This window comes from Leptinotarsa decemlineata, unplaced genomic scaffold (assembly GCF_025532065.1).
Source record: "Leptinotarsa decemlineata unplaced genomic scaffold, Ldec_3_MD MMD2_tig00000010_RagTag_RagTag, whole genome shotgun sequence".
Lineage (NCBI taxonomy): Eukaryota > Metazoa > Arthropoda > Insecta > Coleoptera > Chrysomelidae > Leptinotarsa > Leptinotarsa decemlineata.
This window is the reverse complement of record NW_027412538.1, coordinates 7,082,872-7,100,638: the sequence shown is the minus strand read 5'-3', so window position 1 is coordinate 7,100,638 and position 17,767 is coordinate 7,082,872. Positions and strand designations below refer to the sequence as shown.

Below are 17,767 nucleotides of genomic sequence, written 5' to 3'. Positions count from 1 at the left end.
AAAAGCAATGCTTTATCAAAACAATATATTTCTTTATATCTATTCTCTTCAAAATGTTCTATCCGACAAACTAATAGTCCGACAGCTGTGAAATTTGTAAACGTGTCTTTTGAAGGTTAGGGTTAACTGAAAATCATACAGATTTGATACTAGTAGCGCCATCTATGTGTTAGCCTAGGAACTTTTCACGCCACCTGACACAACACCTCATATGTTGAAAGGTTGATTCTTAGCTCGTATAAGTTTAGGCTTCTGAGGGTTGTCACGCACAGGGAAGTGGCAGCTAGTTAAATTTTGCAGCATTCTCATGAATGATATCTAACTGAATTCCATAATGAAAGTTTGGAGTACAATATGAATGGGAAAAAGTGATTTTTGTATAACTCAATGTTCATATGAAAGTAGTATTGATTTTTCTTCTAGTCTGTATCTGAAATTAACTTTAATGCATGATCTGCACATCTTTGCAAAGACCTCATTTTAAACCTGAAATTGCGTTCATCCTTCCTCTGGAAGTAAAAGCCGAAAAGTCTTTTCATTCACAAAAACTAACTACTCCTGAAAACATACTCCTTTCATTTTTATCTTTTATTCGAAAGATTCCCAGATTTTTTTTATAAAGAAACATTCGTTGTGGAATAAAAATCAGATATCATTTACATGAGTTCTACTTTAAATGAATGGTAACAAATTGCACTTACATAGAACACTGCCATCCTCACTGGTATACATCGATGTTTTGCCTTAAGACACTTGCCCTAAGACTCTTCAGTACCAAATTGGATAACATTATAGAAAATACACACACTTCATCAATGAATTACGATTTTTTAATGTCACGGAATAGACTTGATCTGCTTATGTCATTACGATGTCATCGATGACTTTAATGTTTCCAATGTTTTTTAATAACAAACTCGCCACAAATATAACAAAAACTGCTGGCAGAGTTCTTACAACCGCGATTACATATTTTAATGATCGTGACTTAGGCCTGCACCCGTACAGAATTCGACTGACTCAGGAATTAAAGGTAAACGACTATAGATAATGACTTGTATTCGCTGAATGGGCTCTGGAGCACTTGGCAACTGACCCTAATTTTCATAGAAAAATTATCTTCAGCGATAAGGCCTTGTCGAATTTGGAACGATACCAATTCACATGAGATCCAAGCGCGTCCAATGCATCCCGGAAAAGGGACTGTTTAGTGTGAATTTTGGGCTGGTGGCGTCATCAGTTCATATTTCTTTGAGACCACGTTGGCCAGGCCATCACTGTCGACGGCGAGCACTATAGGTCGATGATTACCAACTTCTTTTGACCTGGATTGGATGATCTGGGCACCAACGTCATGTGGTTTCAACAGAACGGCGCTACGTGCCACACAGTTCATGCCACCTTGGATATTCTGCACGAGCAATTTGAATTCTTGGTCATCTCACGTGAAGGTGATGTGAACTAGCCACCAAAACCGTGCGATTTGACCCTGTTAGACTTTTTCTCGTAGGGTGTTTTCAAACTGCAGGATGCCACAAACCACATAGGTCCTCAAAGCTAAATAACCCATGTCATCGGTCAAACTCAGCCTGATTCATGCGCCAGAGTCATAGAAAATTGAACGTTTCGGCTGCGCTTCACCCAGAGAAGACGTGGCGAATATTTGAACGATGTTAGCATCAATAGCATGAATAGGTCTGTCAAACGAATGAAATTTCTGATTATATTCCACCCATACTTCGTTTTACTCAAATTTGAAGATGGGAAGCGCTCTATCGCATATCGTGCACTTGTGGTATATATCGGAACCACCAAACGATCCATGGGAACAAGACTGAAAGAGCATAAAAGGAACTGCACACTAGGCCAAGCGGACAAGTCAGCTGTGGCAGAACACGCGCTTAGTGAAGGACACTACATAATTTTGTTTGAAAACAGAACTAATTGCCCCCAACCAGAGATACTATAGTCGACTAGTACGGGAGGCAATGAAGATCCACAAACACACGGAGAATTTCAACAGAAAAAAAAGAAGCGGTGAACTTAAATCGAATATGGAACCCCATTTTGAGGAATTCAAGAATAACGAACGGAATGACAAGAGGCAGCAAGATTGTTAATCTTCCAGGTTCAAGTACAGGTACAAGTACAGATACAAGTACAGGTACAAGTACAGGTACAAATACAGGTGCCAATACAACTGATTACCTGGCAAGGCATAAATACGCTTTACGAAGCCTAAAAGTTAGTCATCGGATAGCAAGCCATAATGGTTAAACCTCTGAAGAAGTTAGCCACTCGCGCCAGCGAAACGTCAGGAAGAAATTACAAAAATCCACGGCTTTCAAACTTGAAAAACAGTGACACCGCTCAATGAAAGACCCTATATTTTGTCAACTTCAATACAACTGTAAATTTCTGGAAAAACGAATGGACTGACAGGAAAACGCTGAAAAATTCGTATAGTTTTCCAAATTTTTGCTCCAGCAGGTCATATAGGATCTTGTGAATGGAAAACATATTCCAATATAGATGATGTTTCTCTATACTGAAGCTGCCTGTCAGAGTTTATTGAGGAAACGTCATCTCGAAGGAACATTCTCGCTCATATAGGTAACAGCGTTTTATATGCTTACTTAATAAAATTGATATCGACACCTAGCGATCCGACAGGCAATATGGCTGTCATTCACGTTTCCCGATAAAATGCATTCCAATATGTACCATCGATTTTTAAATAGAAACGTGCACAAAAAATATAGAGAATAATTTTCACCTACGGTTACGTCTACTGCGAAGCGATCTGATACGGTACATAAAACGGATTAAATTGGAATTTAAATAATTAACGAACGACACGAGCTTTCATGATGATGAAATTGAACCATTTCAGAATTGTACATTATTCAGCAAGTTGATAACTCATGGGCTCCACGAGAGAATAGTTTGCGAAAAACACAATTTGATTTTCCCAACTTTTATTATACTGAAACTTTACATTCATTTCAGCTTTATTTTTATGATGGATAGTGGGTTTAGCAAAGGTGAATTTTTAGAGGGTCGAATAATCTGGAAAATAAACCAGTACTACTATATTATTGTGGTACCAAAATTTGATGTGATGTAATGTAATGTAATGTAAGGTAAGGTAAGGTAAGGTAAGGTAAGGTAATGTAATTTGATGTAATGTAATGTAATGTAATGTAATGTAATGTAATGTAATGTAATTTAATGTAATTTAATGTAATGTAATTTAATGTAATTGAATGTAATGTAATTTAATGTAATTTAATGTTATGTAATGTAATGTAATTTAATGTAAATGAATGTAATGTAATGTAATTTAATGTAATTGAATGTAATGTAATGTAATGCAATGTAATGCAATGCAATGTAATGCAATGTAATGTAATGTAATGTAATGTAATGTAATGTAATGTAATCTAATGTTATGTATTGTAGTAATGTTTATTCACCAAATACAAATAGAAGTTATACATATTTCTCACATATAATATACATATGAATGAATGAACAAGGTAGTCACTGAAGCTGAATTGGGTACAGTTTGTGCGTGATGATGATGTGTAGAATTGTTTCTATATGTAAACATATATAATTGCGGCATGTTAATGTAATGTGTGAAGAAATAACTTGAGAAGTAAATAGACTTAGTGGAAAAGTAGAAGTTGAACGAATATAAAATAAAATAATAATATAAAATATTGTAAAAGTTAAATCGAAATGAAATCTACATATTACATAATAACATAATATAAAATTACGAATAACGATAATTATAAATGTAGATATCATATAATAATTACTAGTAAAACACAAACTTCAGAAAACGTGAGTATAGATTATAAAAGCTGATAAAAACGACACTATAAGAATGTAAATGTAGAAGTTGAAAGGATATAAGATAAAATATTAATATAAAGAATTGGAAAAGTTAAATGGAAACGGTTTTCAAATGAGCTATGTCCAGTATTTTTCTCAAGTAATCAAAACGTGAAAGGAAACCTCTTAACTTGTTACAAATATGTTTTGCTTGTAAGTCCCATCTTAGGTGCCTATCAATATTTATTTCTAGATATTTCACCGATTTCTCTTCAAGTATTATGGTTTCCTGATCAACAACAAGATCACCAATGTTTTGTAAGTTTTTTGCGTATGAAGTGAACCGAAGATGTTTTGTCTTTCCTATATTAAGGGTTAGTTCGTTGTATCTGAACCATTCTTTGATTTTGTTGAGATTCAGTTCAACTTCATTTCTGAGGGGCTTCCAGTTTTCAGATTGATAAAATATTGCGGTGTCATCAGTGAAACTAAGGACACATCCTTCTATATCCATTGCTAATAAGCGTGAATAGTAGTGGCCCAAGAACAATTCCTTGTGGCACACCATATGTGATATTTCTTATTTCGCTAATGGTATCATCTATACAGACTTGTTGTTTACGGTTTGAGAGCTAGCTCTTCAGTTAGTCACAGAAATAGTCGTTGAATTCATTTGATATATCTTTTATATCAGTAATAATTTTATTTTTTCTTGATATTTGCTCAATTTTCGTTTCAACTTTTGCCTATTTTTTTCTTTCAAGTTTCTAGAATAATCCTTTATTGATTCTGTAGAAGTCTATTCAATTTATTTTTGTATGCTGCATATTCGTTTCGAAGACGAAGAAGACATTTGATCATTATTCGTTAGAATGAAGTTTGACTAGTGAGTAATGATCACTTTCCGAGAGTAGAAAACTATACTTTTTCTGTAACTTATGATAGGTATATTTTGAAATTATATTCAATTGTGGAAGTTGTTGCGATTGATTAACTTACATTTTGTCTCCAGCTGACTTTATAAACCCACGGATTGGATTTGATGTTGCATTCGAAGTAAACGTCCACTCCTTCTTTGATGGTACTACCATTGAGGGTACTGCCAAGCTCTAAGGAAACCAGAGGAACATCTGCAAAGGAAAGTAAAAAATAATAACAACGGAAACAGTAATGGAGTATTGAAAAGGAAAACATATCAGTATGAAAGAGCGGGATGGAGAAGATATACTATTCTAATTTATTATTCCTTCTATAGAAGTATTATCAGGTGACGAAAAATACACCATAAATTTCTTCTCAGTTATATTCGTATTCATTCAAATAATTGAAAAGGACAATTTCTCAACATAACACATAAAGAATGCGAGTACAGTTCAACGAAGCCAATGTCTTGATTTGGAAATAGCGGGTCTACTAAACGCTGAAAACGTGATCTGGTCCGGGACGGAGCAATCCTTCTAGATTGAGAAAAATGTACCATGGTCTGTCAACCTTGAAGATGGTTATCTTCCACAAAAAAATCGGGTAAACGAGGGCCATTCAGGCCGAAATGTGCAGCTCTGGTATTTTCTGGAATATCATCTCCAGCAGCCATAATTGATTTTTTTTATATGCTTTATTGTCGAAAGATTAGTATCTTATTGACAAAGTCTTATAAAAAAATTATATGCATGAGATAGTTCATTTGATATCACTCTAATAGCATAACATCCACTAGATACTTTTTTACTCAATCGGGATACATGTTCTTTAAAATTTAATTTATTGTCTATGTGAATGGCTAGGAATTTAGTGTGCTGTTTATTTTCTATGTAGTGGTTATCCAAATCTAAATCGTATAGTTTTGTTTTGTTTAGGTTGGAGCACAAGGAGTTACACCAGGTTTTAATTTTTTGAATATCTATTTTTATCATATTTGATAGCTGATCAATTTCTTTATTACTCCATATAATAGTGGTATTATCGGCAAATACAGTAAATTGTCCTGCGATGTTGATGGTTATTAGGTCATTTAAGTATATAAAAAACAACATTGGTTCCCTGCTGCAGGACGGTACAGAAAAAATTCTACCCAATGTTGTATGTTTTTGAAATTTGCAAGATTTACAGTTTTAGAGACTTGCTCTGAAGAAACCAACTGATTTGTTGAAATGCCAACTTTAGGACCATTCACTTCAGTTAACAAATAACATAATGAAACTCATGGGTTCACTTTGTTTGAATAGAAGCATATTCGAAAGTGTATCGGTGGTATTTTTCAAATTGAACACCCTTTCTTACCAATAGGTAAGAGAGAATTGTTCTGTCATGAATAAAAACAAGAAACTGAAGTAGGATTGGCATATACTTAAATTCAAAGCCAAAAATTCTTCAGATACAATGCGTCAGCGTAGAAAAAATAATATTGATTTTTCAATTTCAACCCGGAAAGGGTTGGTTAAAAAAATACATGCGTTTTGTAGACAACATATGAAAAATTCAGAACTACCGGTCTAAGTGAAACAAAATTATTGAAACTTTCGATAAATACTATAGTAACCTAGATATTTTTTGTGACATATTTCTATAGACAAATCTCATTAATTAATTCAATAACTTATTTGATTTGGATTCACATACAGTTATAATATGATGGTTTACATTTTGGCATCGCGTGTAATTGTATAGGATGTATAATATGAGATATTCTTGAGAATATATTGTAAATTCAAAATAAATATAGCTGTTAGTACTCAATATAACCTCACCATGTTTGTTGGATACTTATTTTTTTTGTTTAAATCTCTGTGATCTTTTGAGGATACTGCTTTGGATAGCGACCTGTTTGTATCCCGTATTCAATGAATGAATACAGTGAATTAACGAATACAATGAATAAATACTGACTCTCAGGATAGTGTTCTCAATGTTCGTTACTGACATTAGATGCGGGATCTATTTTTGCTGCCAGTATGAACCACATTTGCGGACTTGGTCTAAATTCGACACCGTGATGGTTTCCAAAACGTAACCTGTTGACTTTCGTTTTCAAAAAAACAATATCCATTCGCAAAATCGATTTTCTCAGTTTTTTTTCAATAGAAAAACAGTATACCATTTTTTTTTCATTCAATAGAGGGATAAATAATTCAAAATTTTTTCGAGGAAAATAAAAAAATTGAAGTATTCCTAAACTTTTCGAGACAAAAAATTTCTCCAGAAAATGATAATAACAGATTAAGAATTCAAAATATAGTGCAACTGAAGTTGTGTGTAATAGACTAAACATATGATCTTTAGTTTCTTGAGTCTTGGAGAAAAATATTTCAAGATATTTCACTGAAACCGACAATATCATTATATTTCGAAGGAACAGAAGTTACGACGTAGGCGGAGCCCGTTAAAATTCAATAATGCTTGGTTTTTATATCGTAGAAGGAAAAAAGAATATATCTCCCTTATACCAACCCATAGCTTTATAGAATAACCGTCAGTCTGCCGAGAAATGTAAAGTCATCACATTTTAATGCGCCTATTCTGTTCTGGAGATAATTTTCAACGACGCGAAATAAATTCGAAACAAGATAGTCCAGGAAAACATATATCATTTTCCGCATTGTAAAAAGCCTGTCGAGAAAACTAGAAATGATTTTCATCCGAAAAGTGATAAAATGAAGAACATTTTATTACAACTGCGAACCCAATTCAGCGACAGATTTGGTGATTTTGAGAGAGTTTCAAGCAAACCGAAGATTTTTGAAAACCCTTATCGTGTGTTATTTATTGGTGATGTACCGAGTCATTTGAAAATGAACATTTGCTCAGCAGTTCATCACGAATTTTGGTATCACTTATTTATGCGAACAAACTTTTTCAATTGTCAATTATAGAAAAAATTAATGTGCCACTCCTCTCACATATGAGCATTTGAGAGCTATTCTACGAATTGCAATTACAAATATGAGAGCTTACATACAAGAAGTAGCCTTCCAAATGCAACCTCTGACATCACGCTAAAATTTTGACAAAACCAGTTACTTATTTAGATTCTTTGTATTTTTCATTTTTGTTTTTCGGTGGTTGTTTTTATATCTATAAAGCTCAAACATATGAATATAATGTAAGTATTACGTGTACGAATTGAATTCCGTGTTTTAACAATTTTAATAGCGAATTACATTAGTTCGAACTTCCATTGTCTGATATTATATAAAATGATTTGAAATCCCTGAAAGAACTGAAAAAGGAAAATTGAAAATGAATAGCTGGAAATAACAAGTATATTAAGCAAAAAAACCTGAAATGAAATAATAGTGAGATAAAATAAATTTTTGAACAAAAAATAAAAAGTAAAGAGATTCCAAGCCGAATTACTTCACGAAGTTTCGATTGTTGTTATCCACAATCTCGTCTTCGGGTGATGACTGGACTGATTCCTCCGAGAGATGACTATTTATCGGTCATTAGAGTACTTTCACTTTCTCCGCTTTCCTTTTTCCGCTTCGCTGGTTTAGTGGGAGATAAGGTTTGGCGGGAGTTGGTGATTTTTCGCTTGATGATGGGTTTCCATATGTTGCGTATCTCTACGCTAGCTTGGCTGAATTCGTTGTTGTAAAACATTTACGTGGCTTCTTTGAATTTCCTTCTGAACCAATATTCCCCTCTGTGTATGATCTCAGCTTGGGACCACTTGATGTTATGTTGATGGGTCCAAACATGCTCTGCTATTCCTGATTTGCTGGTTTCCCCTCGCTGTCCGCGTTTGGTGGCCTGGTTTTCGTGAGGCTGCTACGAATAGTGTTTTCGGATCCAAAGCAGGTTCTGATGTTGTACTTGGCACCAATTCTTCCTATTCTTTCCGATAGTCCTCTGATGTAGGAAAGTGCAAGCACTGGTTGTGACGGCTTCTCTTCCTTGCGAGGCTCCTGCTGTCTTTCAGGCAAAGTCTGTTCTACTATCGCTTTGTAGTAGCCATTCCGTTGAAGATAATTTTCGATGATGTCTAGTTCCTTCACGAGACCTTCCTTTACAGAGCCCGAAAGCCCGGTCTAATAGAGTCTTGACGATTTCTCTTTCAGTCGATTGATGGTGGTTGGGTTCGTGGTTCGGGTACTGTCACGCGTGAGTGGGTTTTCGGTATACAGATGTTTCCCACTTAGTATCGATTCTCTTCACCAATACGTCTAAGAATGGCAATTCGTTGTGGACTTCCTTCTTCATAGTGAAAGTGATGGAAGGTCTTACGCTATAGATGTGTTTCAGGAAAGCGTTTAGTTCAGTATTTCCATGGTTCCATATTAGGAAGGTGTCGTCAACGTATCTCAACCAGACAGGAGGTTTCTTGTGGGCGGCTTCTTCAATGGCCAGAGTTTCAAACCACTCCATATATATGTTGGCTATGACTGGTCAAAGTGGCGATCCCATGGCAGTCCTTCATCTTGTGTAAAGAATCCGTCCTTCAGTTGGAAATAACAGTTTCGTACACAACATCCTAGTAATTCCATAATTACTTCTATAGGTGAATTTGTTCTATCTTTCAGGTCCTACTCTTCGGATAACTTGCGCTGTATGATTTAGAGTGCTTCTTCTACCAGAACGTTGGTGTTAAGACGTTCCACGTCGAAACGAATCAGTTGGTTTTCCTGTGTGACTTCAATTGCCCCTAGTAGTTCGACAAAATGCCTTGAATTCTTCACAAAAGATGATGTTTGTTCTTGTAATGGTTGTATTATGAGGAGTAAAAATCTAAACAAATTTTGAGTAGCTGAATCTCTGGAGCTGATGATCAGTCTGAGCGGAACGTCCTTCTTGTGGATTTTGGGTAGTCCATACAAGTGAGGGGGCTTACTGTGGTATGGTGTTAGCCATGATATCTTCTTGTCCGAAAAATACACTAGGTAAAGCCTCGGTAGATAATAACATTATCCTGAGGTGGATTAAAGGGCACGAAAGGAGTAAAGGTAATCGCATTGCCGACTCTTTAGCCAAGGAAGCGGCTGGACTAAGAATTTTAGAACCAAGCGGCACCCACGGCCTGATGACTTCGACAATTGCGGAACTAGTCAAATGTTACACCCATGCTCAATCTTTAAAGAGATGGGATGAAATCAAAGGATGTAATCTTGCCAGGATCACCTTGGGCGACCCTGGGAAGCTGGCGCCGAAGAAATATCTGGCGATGACCAGGAAAAATCTACGCCTTACAGTAGGATTTCTGACTGGCCACTGTCAGCTAAGGAAACACCTACATAATATGGGGCTAGTGGACACACCTCTATGCAGGATGTATGAACAGGAAGATGAGACTGTCAAGCATGTCCTGTGCGAGTGCCCGGAGTTATCGTCAATAAGAGAGTGTGTGTTCGGCGAGTCTTGGCCTACACCTGCCGATATAAAGGAGATGTCTCCCAGCGACCTGTCCACCTTCCTGGAAAGGACAGGATGGACGACGACCTAGGAGGACAACTCCTTGGGAGGATGTACAATGGGTCACATGTGGCCTAAGTGCGTGGGCTTACACACACCCTCCCTACTCTACAGATACAGATACACTAGGTGTTTTCAGCCGAAAGGGTAAGGGAGCTGGACTCCAAGCCTGGATGACACGAAGATGAGGTTTCTATCGTACTTGTCAAAAAATGGATGTATATTCTATTTGAACCAATTGCGCACCTAATGAACTTATATATTTCTTCTGGATGCTATCCTGATCCTCTTGAAATGGCACTAATGATTCCGGTATTGAAAAGTGGTGATTGCACTAATATCGAGAATTATCGCCCATATCGATTGTCAGCTGAAATCTTTGAAAACATTTGACCTGAGGACCAATTGCCAACATGGCTTCCGAAAAAATCATTCAAATTAAACAGCAACACTCAAATTGGTACAATAAGTTCATGAAGCGGTGAAGTGCGCCCGACTCACGATCGGAAGGTTGTGAGTTCGATCCTAACCTCGAGATATTTTTCTCGAGAGAATTTATTTAGTTTAAGCTGGGGTGATTTTGCAACGTTACATGGCTGACGGACTGCGAATGGCCATGATGTTCCTTAGGTGGCTCGGGGAGTTATTAACATTGCCTGGACAGGACACGAGTCTAATGACCAATGCAGTCGATGCCGATGACATAAAAAATAAGTACGTGATTCCATAAATGAGAAAAAAAGTTCTTGACTAACCGATATCTTGAGGTGGAACAAAACAATACCTACAATATCTGACGAGTATTCTGTTACAACAGGAACACCACAGGGTAGTATCCATGGTCCGCTGATATTTTTCCTTCATGTCAATGATCTTCCTCATAACATGAGTTATCGTGAAATGTACCTTCATGCATGTAGCAAAAATGAAATTAATACCCAAGTAATAAAAGTGGTGTTTCAAGAACAGACAGATCTTTAATGTAAATAAAACAGTTTGTATTGAACTTGTATATTCTCCTCGGAGTCTAGGTAACTTCTCTTTCAATATTATTAATGCATTACTATGGTAGTAAGAGCCCCGAATTCAAAAGAATTTGTCTTGATTAATAAAGAAGCACAAGCCACAAACCCTCAAAGATTCAAAAGACCTAGAGAATGAAATGCTGTTCATTTCCTCTGAAATTATGGCTTTATTTACTCACAAATCCCAAGCAATGAGTTATGAAACTTTAATGTTTCCGACGGAGATTTTTAGAATCCAATCGTGAGTGCATGGCTGCCCTCAAAGCTGGTTTTCTATTACTTTACTTTGTAGAACTAACACACGGCAGGATTACCAATTAAACTTACGGTACTAAATTGAATATTTCAGTGACGAATGCTCTGGAAACTCCTCCGGGAAGTTTAAGGCTATACAGGAAAAGTTACGATTTTAATAAAGAGCCGTCGCGTATTGGATACGTTTTTAAATGAAAACTGATTTTATTCCAACTCATTGATATACAGTTGAAAGAAATCTTCGGAAATATACGAGGGTCTGAAAAGTTTCCGATCGCAATATGAAGACATCAGGCTTGGTGAATTTTGTTGTTCATCTGTTGATAGTTACTCACCACAGTTTCAGCCATTTTGGACGTGCAATTGTTATGTAATAATCGTTTGAATGAGTTGATGTTAGTGTTTTTATGAGAATGTTTCACCGCTGAAGGTTATATCAACACCGCGGCTTCGTCCTCGAGCGTCTGTTTGATATCTTCTGGTCTGATCGAATCATAGTTTTAGGATAGTTGAAGATGCCGTGAATTAAAATGATTAACTGCTCACGTTCTAAGACACAAAAAGAAGTGTAGTGGGTTATTGTCAATATCGGAACTTAATGAAACTGGATGCTCGTAATAATCTAATTATCGAATATACAACAAAGTATTCAATTTCAATCTCATCAAAACATTTTTTGACAAAACTCATCTTTCGTTTTGATCACGAATGGTTATTGCATGCCGGTTTGCAATACTTGTCCTCTATAAAAGAAAGGTTTTGGCCGACACATGGGTAAAATGTTTTAGGTTCAATGACTTTAATAATAATTAATAATAATTTTTTATTATTTCCTTGTTAAAAAGTACATTGTTATACGTACAGTGACAAGGAAAACGTCTGAGGGTAGGACACGTTACAGAGTATAATGTTTGTAGTAATCAATAATCTAAAAATTTGATACATATAGGTATATACATATAATTATTTGTTTGGCTTAGATTATGTAAAAAAAATAACTATAAATAAATGAAAGTCAATGTTATTACATAGTTGTGATATTTTGTCATTAAAATATAAAAAAAACAGTTTAAAATTCGTCAAGTGTGTAGCAATTTTTTTCAATAAGTGCCTTTTTCAGTCTTGATTTGAAAATGTTAAGATTTGGTGACATTTTAATTGATTCTTCTAATTTATTAAACATTTTTGGTCCAAGATAAAGAAAACTTTTCTGATAAAGAGTTGTTCTATGAATATTGGGCATCAGTTTGCCTCTAGAACGAGTTGGATAATTATGTTGCTGGAAAGGTGTATTATGCTTGTTTCTATAAAATATACACAATTCATAAATATAGAGACCAGCAACAGTTAGTATCTTGAAATTTTAAAAAGCATTTCTACATGATTCTCTCCAACCAATACCGGCAATGATTCTTACTGCATATTTTTGCAAAATAAATATTCTTTCAGCAGCAGATCCGGTACCCCAATTCAAAATTTCATATCTCAAGTGGCAGTTTATGGTCGCATAGTATGAGCTCAGTAAAATCTCTTTACTACAAAAATTAGCCATGAATCTCAGAGCATAGCAGTTTTTTCTCAATTTAATACAGAGGGTCTCAATATGAGGAGTCCATGTGAGTTTGTAGTCCAAGGTGACGCCTAACATTTTTGTAGAAGTACAAGATTCAATTGGCAGATCCCCATTTTCATGGATAACAAAATGTTCGGGCCACTTACTAAATGTGAACTTCATCATCAGAGTTTTAGATGTATTGAGTGTTAAGTGATTTTTTTCTGCCAATATGTTTACTTGTTTATGTACATTCTGGGTTCTTTCCTGTAGGGTCGTTACATCAATTTCCTTCACTATGAAATTTGTGTCATCTGCATACGCTACTGTGTGAATAGTTGACAATCCTTGAAAATATTTCATCAGGTCATTTGCATATATCAAAAATAGTATAGGTCCAAGGATTGATCCCTGTGGGACACCCTGCCTAATGGTTGCCAACTGACTGAGAGTGTTTCCAACACTGACACGTTGCCCTCTATTTTTCATTAAATCTAGGGCAACTCCTCTTACACCATATCTTTCCAATTTCCCTAATAGCAGGTCATGATTAACGCAATCGAAAGCTCTGGAGAAGTCTATGAACAATCCGCAAATATGGAATTTACCATCAAGTGCATTAACCACATGTTCATTGAACTCATAAAGTGCTGTTTCTGTACTTTTGTTCTTTGTGAAACCGTGTTGGTTTTCTGAAAAAAGGTTATTTGTTGTGAAGAAAGACATTAATTGATTTTTTAAATTTAGTTCAAAAATCTTGGAAATACTTGAGAGTAAGCTAATTCCCCTGTAGTTTTCATAGAGGTTTCTATCCCCTTTTTTATAAATTGGTGTTACTTTTGCTAGTTTTAGACTATCCGGAAAAATTCCATTTTCAGTAGACAAATTTATGATATACGTCATTGGGCTGTAAAGTTCATGAGAACATTTTTTCAATAAATTGTTTGATATCTCATCGTAACCACTTGCGTTTGAATGCTTTAAGCTCTTTATCAATTCTATAATTTCGGGTTCCGTTAGTGGACGCAAAAACATTGATTTTTCGCATATTGAGATATTGCTATTCATGTAATCGAAGTCTACATTTCGCGGCTGTATGAAATTTACTTACCCGTACTTAATGGGAAATTTACCCTAAAAGCAAGTATTTGATGTAGTGCGAGTGGTCTAATGAAAGATAGAAATGGTCGCGGTTCTAGATTTGTTTTGCGACCAAAGCTGTCCACCTAAGATTAGTGAAGGACTTAACTTCCAAAGCTTTTATACCCATCTTGAGAACATTTATTGCACATCGAAGTACGCCTCGACATCTTTTTTCAGATAATGGTATATGTCTCGTGGGAGCAACCAGAAAGTTGAAGGAATTGAGAAGTTATTTATTGGAAAACAAAGCTGTTTTCAGGACTTTTCAATGGCCCCTTATCCCAGCTAACTCTTCACAATTCGGAGACCTTTGGGAAGCTGGATTTAAGTCCACGAAACATCATTTGAAGTGGGTTGCAGGTGATGAATGTATCCAGGATATTTGAGCAACTTTGCTCCTCATCGGTTCAAATTTATATACCGAACCAACATTGCCCTCATCCATTATCGTCCAACCACGATGATTTGAATCCAACAACAGTTGCCCATTTTCTGAATGAAGAATTATTGACTGACGTTTCTGGTTTGGACCTGAGGCATGTTCTGGAAAACCGATTACACAGGTCTGCGATGAAAAAATTGTAGGATATTTAACTAGTGATTTTATCAGTATTTTGTGTGCAGATTACGGAAAAAATAGTAAAAGAATTGTATCACCTATAGATAAGTCACAAATGTGACCTGAAATTTTTTTATTGAATGGGTTTTTAGGTTTGGTATGGGTTCGATGAAGAAGCAACAAAGAAATATTTCAAATTTTCTCAGATGGTGTATTTTGCATACTTTGGTATTAAATTAGGGGACCAAGATAAATCTTGGGCTCCCCATATAGTGTGTTCTGTGTGTGTTGAAGAACTTAGACAATGGTTTCAAGGTAAGAAAAAATCATTTCGTTTTGGAGTACCCATGGTTTGGAGAGAGCCTGAAAATCACAGCAATGACTGTTTTATTGTTCTTGTTCAGTGCAAGGTTTCAATTTGAAAAACAGAAAGGATATTTCATACCACACCAACATATGTTCAGCTGTTCGCCCTGTTCCTCATGAACCTAACTTCCTAGCCTCCGGATACCTCGGACAACATTTTAGACGATGTAGATGCAAAAACACTGTTAACGAAATCAAAACAATTTTTTTAAAGTTTTTTTGCAGACCTGTGTTATTCCAATACCAGAAACTTCAGCAACTCAGGCAGCTGCTGGAGCAAAGAGTACGTCTCAGAACTTCAGCTACACGTCAGATAGCGGAATAATCAGGATCAGCTACTAGCAGGTGACATAGTTTCGGTGCGAGAGAACAACATATTTCATATCACTGGAGTTTTTTTCCAACACCAAACCGTTATTTTAACACCTTGACACATATTTCGATCACCAAGTGATCAGCTCCAAGAGAAAGATCAAACATTTGATCTTCCTCTTGAAGACGATCACTTGGTGATCGAAACAAGTGTCGGGGTGTTAAAAAATGGTTTGGTGTTGGAAAAAATCTCCAGTAATATTCATTACTACACCAAAAGTTCTCAACAGTGCATCACAATCTATTTAAGTTGGCGTGTTGCTTGCATTATCAAAGTTTTTCCGGGAAAAGACAAATTGAATCCAGTTGCATCCATAAAGAGCTTAAGTGGAGAATTCGGAAGGACATTTTCGAAAATATGTCTTCTTCCCATGAATAGTGTATAAAGGTTTGTATTGAAGGGAGTCCTTCAAGGAGGGGGCATGTTAACCCCTAAAAACCTTAATACCTACCGACAGAAACATGCAGCCTTGCACTCCAAGGGTCATATATACCAGTGCGAAAACGGGAGCCAAGTCGTTTGTGTTGAGTGAAAGACAGTCATAACCCTACTTGTCTTTTAGATGTATGTATCCAGTGGTCTTGTAGAAAGTTCATTATTTTTGTCCATTTATCGCCCAACAAGAATTGTGAAATGCATTCAAAGTTCGGTTAGGCTGAGGAGTTTAAGTTCATTTCATCCATGCATTAAAAAATGTGGTTCAAATGAATACAATCTCCAGCGTTTCAGATCGAATATGGAAATTTTCTTTTGCATAGAATGAGCGGATTTTCTTGCAGTGTTTGTACATTCCCATACAAAAATTAGAAGAGAGTGTAGAGCTGCATTCATTATTTTTATCTCACCCCGCTAACTGAAACGTAACCAAGAGACTTCAAAATATAGACGAAACAAAGTAATCGTGGCGCTGATGTTGCTTAATTCCATAAAGAACCCGCGACAAAGTTTTCGCAGTACAAAAGCAGCTTAAACATAGCAAAGTACTTGCTGAAAGTATTTAAATTAATTGAATAATATGAAGATTAAACGGCCTGACGTACCGTAAAATTTGTTCGTTTAGTCGAGTAAGCCTGTTTTTACAGGAGGTCTTTGCTCATTTCGACGAGTTTTGCTAAATGGAGCTCTTGCTATGATGAATATCGTCATTATCGGGGGCTTTTGATATATTCCACTACATATTTCCATGGCAATACTGGGAACGTTTTAGAATTTAACAAAGTTAATGAAGCTTTATTATAAAATGTGAAATTGAGCTGAACATAATATTTCAACGCAATTCTACCAGAGTGTGAATGCTCTATTGAAACGACTGTTGCTATAAAATCTATCAGAGAGAATATATGTTTTACCTTGATTCTCCAGTGGCGGATATAATGATTCGCAAATTTCCTTTAAAGGTTATTTCGAGTAAGAAGGAAACACAATTTGCGTTGGAACCCTGAGCCCCTTAATTAGGACTCTGATACTTGCTGATTTCTCAGTGCTCTCCCAGTAATGACGGCAAGATACGTTCTGCAGCTGTCACTAATATTATGTACGTGTACTGTTCAAAAAATAAGGCTGATGTTGAAACTTCGCGAGCTACGTAAATTCGATCAGGGTTTTTTTTAAGTTGGTAAACTCGTCTCGAATATATGTTTACAGTTTTAGCTGTTTAGCATGCTCAGTTTGTTGGTCAGAGGCATAAAAGATAGAACTGTTTCGCGTGTTTGGTGATTTTCTACTATTGAAAAAAAAATTGATATAAGCATTTGCATCAAATTTCGTGAAAATAATGGAATTAGATGTTCAATAACACCTGAAATGTTGACAGTGGCATACGGTGATTGTACTCTAAGTCAGAAACATAATAACGGGTGGTATAAGTTTGTCCTGGACGCCCCAGTACATCAGCAACCGATGAAAATGTTGAGAAAGTGAAGGAAAGTGTTATGGAAAATTGTTAAACCACCATTGTAGGAGCTGCTGAGGATTTCGGCATATCGGTTGGCTAATGCCATGTCATTTTTTCCAAAATTTTGAAGCGTGTGGATGCGAGGTTCGTTCCAAAATAAGTGAATATGGATAAAAAAAACGTCGCATGAGTATCGCTCAGGAATTGTTGAATGGCGTCAGCGGCGATCCAAATTTCCTTGAAAGTGTCATAACTGGTGACGAATCATAGGTATAGGATATTCACGTTAAGAAGAGAATGAAGTCATTTTTGGTAATATTGTACAACCAACATATCAACGTTGAAATTCCCA

At 36.0% G+C, this 17,767-nt stretch overlaps 1 protein-coding gene across 3 annotated transcripts in view; it reads right to left on the bottom strand.

The window, feature by feature from the left end:
- Nucleotides 1–17,767, bottom strand: part of LOC111507349 (nephrin) — an 862,168-nt gene that overhangs the window by 51,746 nt on the left and 792,655 nt on the right. For all 3 annotated transcript variants that reach the window (XM_074171299.1, XM_074171300.1, XM_074171301.1), the window contains exon 8: nucleotides 4,843–4,973. In XM_074171299.1, the coding sequence (XP_074027400.1) occupies nucleotides 4,843–4,973 (131 nt within the window). The remainder of the gene's footprint in view (nucleotides 1–4,842; nucleotides 4,974–17,767) is intronic.